The 9311-nt window shown below is 31.6% G+C and overlaps 1 protein-coding gene across 1 annotated transcript; it reads left to right on the top strand.

The window, feature by feature from the left end:
• The first annotated feature begins 399 nt into the window (after positions 1-399).
• LOC128985107 (leucyl-cystinyl aminopeptidase-like) lies at positions 400-8091 on the top strand. Its single transcript, XM_054404488.1, has 3 exons — positions 400-484; positions 6442-7011; positions 8022-8091. Exons 2-3 carry the CDS (start codon positions 6557-6559, stop codon positions 8089-8091), a joined length of 525 nt encoding a protein of 174 aa, XP_054260463.1. The 5' UTR covers positions 400-484; positions 6442-6556.
• The last annotated feature ends 1220 nt before the right edge of the window (positions 8092-9311 follow it).

Below are 9311 nucleotides of genomic sequence, written 5' to 3'. Positions count from 1 at the left end.
AATCTTTAATTTATATTTTACCATAGTTTTTTTCTAGCCATCCTTTTAGTATTGCAATTAGTTCTACCTGAGTAACTGTTACAAAAAAAATGAAAATGCAAAATTATAAAATAAGTAAGGTACTGAATAAACACGGATTTTTATTCCGATGTAATAAGCACATATTATCATAAAAGACGCCCATGAATATTCTTAAATCAACCGGGAAGTAGCATCCCACCAGCTATTTCCAACAAGAAGATTAGAAGTTGAAAGGCAATAATACATCACTTCAAAAGCAACGTCTATCTCAACAAGCATAACATCTATTTCTAAACTCATTACAAAGGTAGAGCGAAGTGGACAGTCGCCAAAGACCGAAATACCTGAATGTCCCTTGCCAATGCTGCGGCAGTGGAAGCTGTAGGTGCGTGTAGTGTGTTATTCATCAGTCGTACTGCCGTGTTGTGAATTGGTGTTTGGTGATTGGTGACAGAGTTGTTAGGTTGGTAGGTGTTTATAGTGAAAAATCGCAGGCTAGAGTTTGGGTTTGGTTGATCGGGGTTTTCTTGAAGTAAATAGGCCTAGAGGGATGTGTTAAAGTGGGAGCACTATTGAATGACCATTTAGCTTAAATTTCTACTTGAATTTGACATGGGAAAATAGGTTATCAAGCTATAGTGTAGCGAATGGTTTATACATATTTTCCGTATTCCCTTGTACTTCTTAATGAATAAACTTAATGAATTATGGTCTGACATAGTGTTGAAACAAATATATTGCATGTAAAACCACCACCAATGAAAATCATATACCAGTGAATATCGGCAATTTTGTATAGCATTTTAAAATATTGTAGTAAACCTCTCCTTCTGTGAATGAAAATAGCCATTTCAGGATCGTTAAGATATAGATTCTAGTTAATGACTACGGTTCATCTAGTAAATTACCTCAACCTTTTAGTTTTAACCCGTGGTCAAATTCTTGTTATAGTGTTTCGATGGGATTTCCGATGAGATTTTTTTATACATAGGACACTTAATCCATCAAAGACACCGTTTCAAACACTATGAAAGAAAATTCATCCAAATCTAGTTAATAGCCGAAACAGTCATTCACTGGTTGTACACAAAGGTGTGATACATTAAATGGCCAATTGTTTTAGAAAATTGTTGGCTAAGATGGTATTCATTAAATGAGTAGAGAATTGTATGAGGATTTTATACGAAACGGCAATCCACTGATTGTGCCAGTAGGTGTTATTCAGTAAATGGCTTGTTTAAATAACTGTTGGCAAGGATGTTGATCATAAAATGAGTAGAGTATTTTATTTGTAATTAGTATGATGTTCTTTTGTATATGACACGGTCATTCACTGGTGCACTCACCCTATTGAGGTTTCGTGTTAATTGTATACAGGAAAGTAGTTAACCATTTTGATTTTAGGTTATGCGCTAATACGAGGCTCCTTAGGGATATATTAAAACATGTTAAACGGTACTTAAAAATTTCCTTGTACTGACATACAATAATAAATCTAATTAAGTTACAATATTTTGGAATCATTTCGTTTTATATTTTAATTTTAAAATAAAGTTGAATCATATGCAAAGTAGCCTATACATTAAGTTAATTACGGAGTTAATGAACTATATGATGCAGTTAATGTAGAGTATAAATCGTCATATAACACGTTTGGTATTATATGTGGCTTGTTTCAATTGAGGTCAAGCATAAAACTAAATGGGAAACGTTTGAGAGGTATTTTCATTTGAATATAGATTGAATATTGAAATTGCCAAACAATTGTTTAAAAAGTTTTACAGGAATGTGTGTGTACAGGAATGTTAATACAGTTATTAAAAAAATACTTATTACGATTTAAAACAGTATATTTGATTTTGATTGTGAAAGTTACATAATGGTGACCCAATTTTGTATCCTTATATATCAAAGTCATTTTGTATTTTAAATTTAAATCGTGTACTTGTCTATAAGTTTTAGCTCCATTCTGACCGTAATTTATGCGCCATTATTTAAATATATATTTTGTCCTTTGAGAATTCTATTACTGTAAAACAATTACTAATTATTATTACATTTACACTTGTATAAATTGCATAATAATCTTATATGCAAATTATACTCTTTTTGTCAATATTTAAAATATTAAGGTGAAAATACATGTTTTAATGAAAAGGACGTTATTATTTGTGGAGTGAGTGAGTGAGTGAAGTCTTTAACTAAAGTTAATGTAAATTAGTTGTACCGTTGTACATTCAAACGATTTCAACAACGTTCATTTTTATTTGCACCACAGAAATGATTCTTAATATATTTAACTCCTCAGTAGTTACTATCGTTACACGAACAAGATATTTTAACCAAGTTTGTTCTTTTGTTCGTTATAAAAGGTAACACTAAAATATCAGGTGTGATATAAAAGAATGGCAAATAAAAGTAAGAGCCTAATAGAACAATAAAAAAACTTAATTTAAAATATACACAAAGGTCGATGACAGGTTAACAAAACAAAACAAATACAGTGTTAAAAATAATGTGTGTGAAAAACACTTTACCAAAGCTTTGTGACATTTATTTCGTGTGACTATAAACATAAAGTGAATCAGACAGACAAGATACAGAAAGATCCCTTTACAAATCTCGTAGGTTTTCATTTAATCGGGAACGAAACTGTCCAATGACATAAACCGCATGTGACAGGGCTTTGCAGGATTAAATGTTCGAGTTTTTATTTATATTTATGGACATCCATTCGGCTTTTACGACTTGGAAAATAATCCTGTAGGATCAAATGTGATTCCCAATATCCTTCATTTGATTCATTCGTTTTAATTGAGTTTTTTTTTTCGCTCACGCGCTAGTTGTATGAATGGCATTTAAATATTGTAGCTTTTGAAAATACAAGTATATTTTCTGAGATAGTAGCAAAATGTTGACTTTCATCATTCTTATTCAATTACTATAAGGTTTTTGAACATTTTGCTTACTTTTTTTGTATACACAAACAGAATACACGATGTAATATTTTCTATATTCTGTGCTACCATAGTTGTAACATTTTCGTAAAAATTCTTATATATTTTATTTTATTTGAAACGTACTTGGAGTTATACTGACCTATTACCCTAATTTTTAATTTAGGTTAGGCCTAGTTTTTGTTTTAGTGACCAGAGCCAAGATCTGTGGAAATAATAGAGTCTGATTAAATCACCAAGTAATTATTTATTTTTCATTCGCGTTAACCAGCCTATAATAACGATTATCCATTATACAATAATAAATTCTTAGGCTAGAGATACCTGAACATTCATATACACAATCATATGGAAAGCGCTCTATACTCAGGGAAGAAAAGGAGGATCTTCGTTCTGAAATACAAAATAAATTGTCTGAGTTACATATCGGTATACTAAATTAACTAAAATACTGAATAAGGTAAATACAATTGTTTAACACGAGGCAAGAGGTTATGATTGGCAAGTTATTGAAAATACTATTGTCTTGCAGATAAACTAAATCATTGTTGTGTTCTGTTTACATTTGATACTTCTGGTTGATATAAATGATATTTTACAATGGATGTGCTCGGATAATTATAATGACAACTTTTTACAATAAATCTACTCACATTTTCTAACGGCCTCCTCTATTTCCGCTCTCCACTTAAAAAAAAAAAAACTATGTTAAGATTGATCTGTACAACAAGGGCTACCAAACTACCAACTTAAGGCAATAGATTAGCATCAATTAATTCAACGATTATAACTTAGTTAAATGTTTCCTACTGTAACAAATCAGTATAGAGTGGAAGTCACTATAACTATCATTGACTATTTTTATAGTAGTTTTGTATATTGACGAAAATCATGGGCAATGAAAGATATCCCGTATATTCTAACACCCTATGTTAAGTACCTATGGTATCAAATTAGCCAGGCTACACTTTATTGCATGGAAATATAACCCACCTATATAGGCTAATTAAATATGCTTTCACGTAATCACACAGATAACGTTTTTACAAGTCGTTTTTCCTCTGAAAATATATTTGATTTACATAATATGTGAAAGGTTATATTTTTGCTAACGATATAAAGGTAACATTACAAATTTTGGTTTCCTTATGTTGAAAGATCAACATATTTGAAGTATGACAGTTCAATCCTAAAATGTACAATTTTTGGAGATATAGCCTGTGGCTTATTTTTGAAGATCGTTAAACGCCTAGGTTTCTACGTCGAAACGTTATCGTCAATCCTTTTGTCTTATTTTAGCTAAACTTGTATTCTCCCATCTTTTACTTGAGTGAGATATTGTTGATTTGGTATAATTTTTACAAACATTGAACACAATATCTACAAGGATACAAATAAAAACAACTATGAAACAAAACAACTGATGACAACGTTTCGACTTAGAAACCTAGGACTCAACTATAAAATAAATCGGATTGTAAGGTAAGCCTTCGTTTTTAACAACGAACGATAGTGAGCTCAGTTGACAAAAAGTAATAATGTCTAGCAACGTTTAGATTTATAGTGTAACTCTACTCTACTGTACTCAGTAGAAAATTTAAATTCCACCTGCTATTTATATCTCATACGAAAATAGTTAGATATTGGTCCTTACTTAGCCGTTCAAGAGCAAATATTCTGACGAGGGACTGAATTAAGACTTATAAGTGGATCAAACGAATAACTCGCAGAAGCACTAACGAAGCGATCGATATTCAAAGGTAAATTGGAAGAGAAATTGTTTGACTTTCCCATCCACCCAATAGTAGTTGCAGTCCTGCAATTAGGCTTGAGGGTCAGTTGATTTGGGTCAGGTTACTGCCGACCTTCTAGGTATTGTGTACTTTCAGGATTAAATTCAAACTAATTCTCCTTACCTTCTCCAAATAATGATAACAAATTGAGAAGGATACGTGTATTGTTTAGTGGACTTCTAGTAGAGAGAGACAAATTCGTTAGTAAAACAAATATAAAACCAAATTAAAACACGTTGTTAAGTGAATTTGTTTTAGTTTTTACTCTAATCATTGTTCGTTTCATACTCTAATCAGTCTAATAAATATACTGGTGGAAATATTTTAAAGCCAAACAAGAGGAACTTAAAACACATGACAAACTGTTTGAAAAGAATGGTATGAATTTGAAAAGAACTTTAAACTTGTATATATGAATGAAATATGATTTTATATAAATAATAGACATAGAGACATAGACGTTAGTGCGTTAGTGCGTGTTAGACGTTAGTGACATAGAGCGTTGTGCACATATACTTAAATACCATTTAATTTTACTATGATAATCAGTTAAATGAGTCGAATGTCTTTGGAAATTATACACAGATAACAACTATAAAACCGAGTGTCTATATTTATAAACTTTAAAAACTTATTTAATTATACCTATTTTTTTCATTCCATTATACCTTTCTTGGAGTACAGCAGTTAAAGCGCTATTGTTCCATAACTTCGCCGTATAATGGTTCCATTATTGAACTTGGGACATTTACTATTGGTAAAAGTTTACCGAAACACTTAAGCTGCGATTTATGTCGTTGCTGTAATGTTGATTCCCAACTAAAATACGAGCTACGCTTATATTTGAACTTAAACGATAAACAAACAGTTTAACTAATATAAGATAATAATATAAGATCTACCTGAGTTCAAATGTATTTCAACTATAGGCAAATTTAATTTATGGCATAACTAAGTATTTACTGTCAATCGTACTACCACACACACTGACACATTAAAAAAAATTATAATTTTACAGCTAAAGATTGACAAGGAAAATTATTACCACGTTAATCATAACTCTAATTCTAGTAAAAGTAGAAAATGAATTAAAACTGGAGACGACGAGATGTCTAAGAATATTTTGTTAACATCTGTAAAGTAACGTTGATCCTGGATTCAAGCGATTATATTTTCAAGACGTTATGACGTTGCTGATGGCAACCAAAATAAAGTAAAAACAGTCTCGTATGTATTTTGTAAACAGACCGCAGACAACAAAGAAGCAGACTGTCTAGTTCTGACGTCAAGCCAGGGTTATTTATAACTCCGGTAGCTAGATAGTTAGGTAGTGTCATTCGTCGAGAATATCCATCATGAGATGCTGCTTTCGGTAAACTTTGAATTTATAAACGGTACACGTTTTTGAGCTACTTACTCTTCCTCACTACTTCCGTGTTTACTAAAACTAATTTTTAGAGGTCAAAATCCCTATTTATGAGAAAGTAATTGGTTTTTTTTTTTTTTGTTCCAGACCATTGATTCTTGATTCTAATATGAAAATATATATACATACATAGGCTATATATAAATAGAATAACCTTAGCACCTGCCAAGACTTGTCCCAACTCGTAATATGTAATTTTGTGTTTTGTTTACAGTAAGAAAGATTAAATTTTAGAGGTTTCCAGGAGTGAGGAATCATCATCAATATGCCAAAAATACGTGGCTCTGAAAACTAAAATGCAAAACGAAATTTCAGCTTGTGTTTAAACATGTAAAACAAACAAAGACCCACCACCAACAATGAGGGTGCAAAAGTGGTGGTTGGAAGCGGTGGTTCTTCTTTTCGCCACTGGATGGCTCTGCCTGTCCACACCTGTTGGGAAACGTTCTTCCCTCTTACCGCACTCTTTGACCCCTGAGAGCTACGAACTCTCCCTGAACCCGGACATCATCAGGGGAGTGTTCCACGGCGTTGTGGTCATCAGTGGGGTTGCTGTTGCTGAGACTTCCGTCATAGTGCTGCACTGCAGCAACCTTCTGTTCAATACGACTAAACTGACAGACACTACTGAAGGCGAAGAAGTGGCGGTCCTGGGTGTGGAAGAAGATGAGTTTCTGCAGCAGTGTCATCTGTCGCTCAACAAAACTCTCAGGGTGGACCATGAGTACAAGTTGACTATAGAGTTCATGGGGATCATTGGCCATGATGGGTTCGGTCTTTACAAGGACTTCTATAAAGAAGGTGGAGTTAGGAAGTGAGTAGACTTAGCATCGTGTTCATACTAACATGTGTGTATTTTGTAACGTAATTAAGTGTTATTAGGAGATTGAATACGCTAACCTGTGGTAGGAGTGAGATTAACTTGATTTTATTTGCTTGAAATTTGTTTGTTTGATCAGATACACCAGTAGTTTATATTTAATGAAATTTAAATAATACATACCGGTACTTGTATTGCATGGTAATAAATTAAAAAATGTTTAAAAATTATGATAATAGTAGAATTAGGAAAATACTTGGTTTGTACTCATGTTTTGACTAACATGTGTAAGGTGTGCGTAGTGAAATCCTACCTGAATGTTACTAAGATAGTGAATATTACAACATTCTGTTATTATATGTGCGTAACTACTTACAACGTTTTGCTAAGCTGGGTGTAGGCATAATCATGATTAAACTAGTTATGATTATAGCTATATTGTATAGCAGTAAAATGAGTTAAAAATGCTGTAGGAATTATTATTTTGAGAGTACATATATTGTTAAGAATAGGATTTTAGTTATGAAAGCAAAACCATCTGTCAATAACCCGTAAATATTATTCGTGTTCTAGCAGACTATTTTAGAACTATATATTTGTGTATTCACGACAAAATAATTTTAAATAGGTCATAAATTAAATACGTTTTTATAGGAAAATTCTTATGTCATTTTACATATCCGTCCAACCGGTAGAAATAAAAATACACACAGATATAAAAATATATTACTACAAATCTCAAACTGTTAAGCATAATCTAACTATAGTATGTATACATACTATTTACTTATCCAGTAATAGGTTGGCTCGCCTAAGTGTTTAATTGAATATTTGGCGATCTAGGTAAGTCGCAGTATCAAGTAGGACAAATGCAATTGATTGTAAAACTCTGTCTCAGATTTATTGACTCTAAAAGTTTCTAAAAGCTTTACAATCCACCTCGACTGATCTTTTAATCCCGTTGGATGAGGGTCTTGCCAAATGACTGGTTTAATTTGTGTCAGACACGAGTTTGGCAAACTTTGGCTCAGAGATGCCAACCTAACAACCGAAAACTCAGTCGTTTGTCCTTGATCAAGAACAATTAGTTGAAATTTAATTATTATTACGAGTATCCCCTGTGTAAAAATACTTGTAGGTCCTGTGCGTACTTATAAAATACGCAACTGTGAGTAATAATAAATTAGTATTTACGAGCATATACAATAACAAACAATTTTGTATTGTTTCACAATATTCCAAAAAAGTATAAACAACAAAACAAATCAATGATTACAAATACTTAAAATAATGTAAGTCAGAATAGCCTTGCAATAAATAATCCACTAACATGTATCCATAAATAAGTCCCAAAGTACCCATGAACTTTTGAGAAATCTACAAGTCACGCCCCTTAAAAATCATGTGTGATTTTTATTTTGTATTACTGTATCCTTTTTTGTTTATTTCAGCTAAACAAAACCAACCAATACTTTTACTTATGAAGTCAAATGGGGTCAACCCGTGGGTAACAGCTAGTAAATGCTTAATAGATTTTTCATAATAAAAAACCTTACATTTATTATAATTTATTTATGTACTAGCTGTTGTACCCGTTGTTTGTAACGGGAAGAGGACACTAAATAGAACCATTATGATCTTTACATTTGTCGTATAAAATAGTTACACATCCCCTAACAGTTTTAGAAACAAAATTAAACTATCATCGCCTATATAGAAACGTTTATGGCTTTTAAATCAGGTAAGTAGTGGAGGAAACCACTATTTTGAATTTGATTAATTTTAAATACTGTGTAGCACTATGACAGTTTTGGGTGAACTCTTTCCCGGTATAATAATGTGGTTAATAATGTGTAAGGAAAACTTACAACATTTTTGAAAAACATTTTGATATAGGCTACATGATTTACCTTCATATCCCTTATTCTGTATCCCAATTTCTCTTTATTTTTGAAATTTCAAATTTCAATCTTGAAGTTTCAAAAATACTAATTATTTCATTTAAATTAACAAATTTTTATGTCAATCCTCTTCAAATAAAATAAAAATCGTTTAATTTTTACTCACAATAATTCATTAACAACAATAACATCAGCTGTTATAGACCTTAGAAATATTGTTGTACCTTATAAATAGTGTTTTTAAATATTAAAGAAACGATATCTATACTGTAAAAAGTTGTAAATTATTAATTTAGCTCGTATAAGTAGTAACGCCAATAAGGAATTATCTATCTATATAAATAAAATTAGAGTTTTGTCTGTACATTGCTCAGAATCATAAAGTTTTAGGTT

The sequence above is a fragment of the Macrosteles quadrilineatus genome, unplaced genomic scaffold (genome assembly GCF_028750875.1).
Source record: "Macrosteles quadrilineatus isolate MER2022 unplaced genomic scaffold, UCM_ALF_1.0 Scaffold_2__2_contigs__length_208266976, whole genome shotgun sequence".
NCBI classification, from domain to species: domain Eukaryota; kingdom Metazoa; phylum Arthropoda; class Insecta; order Hemiptera; family Cicadellidae; genus Macrosteles; species Macrosteles quadrilineatus.
The sequence above is the reverse complement of the archived record's forward strand: the minus strand, read 5'-3'. Positions and strand labels throughout refer to the sequence as shown.

Bases quoted from the DNA above. Each gene is read 5' to 3' on its own strand.
- LOC128985107 (XM_054404488.1), top strand. From the start codon at position 6,557: ATGAGGGTGCAAAAGTGGTGGTTGGAAGCGGTGGTTCTTCTTTTCGCC. The intron at 7,012-8,021 runs GTGAGTAGACTT...AATTTGTGTCAG, and splicing joins AAAGAAGGTGGAGTTAGGAA to ACACGAGTTTGGCAAACTTT.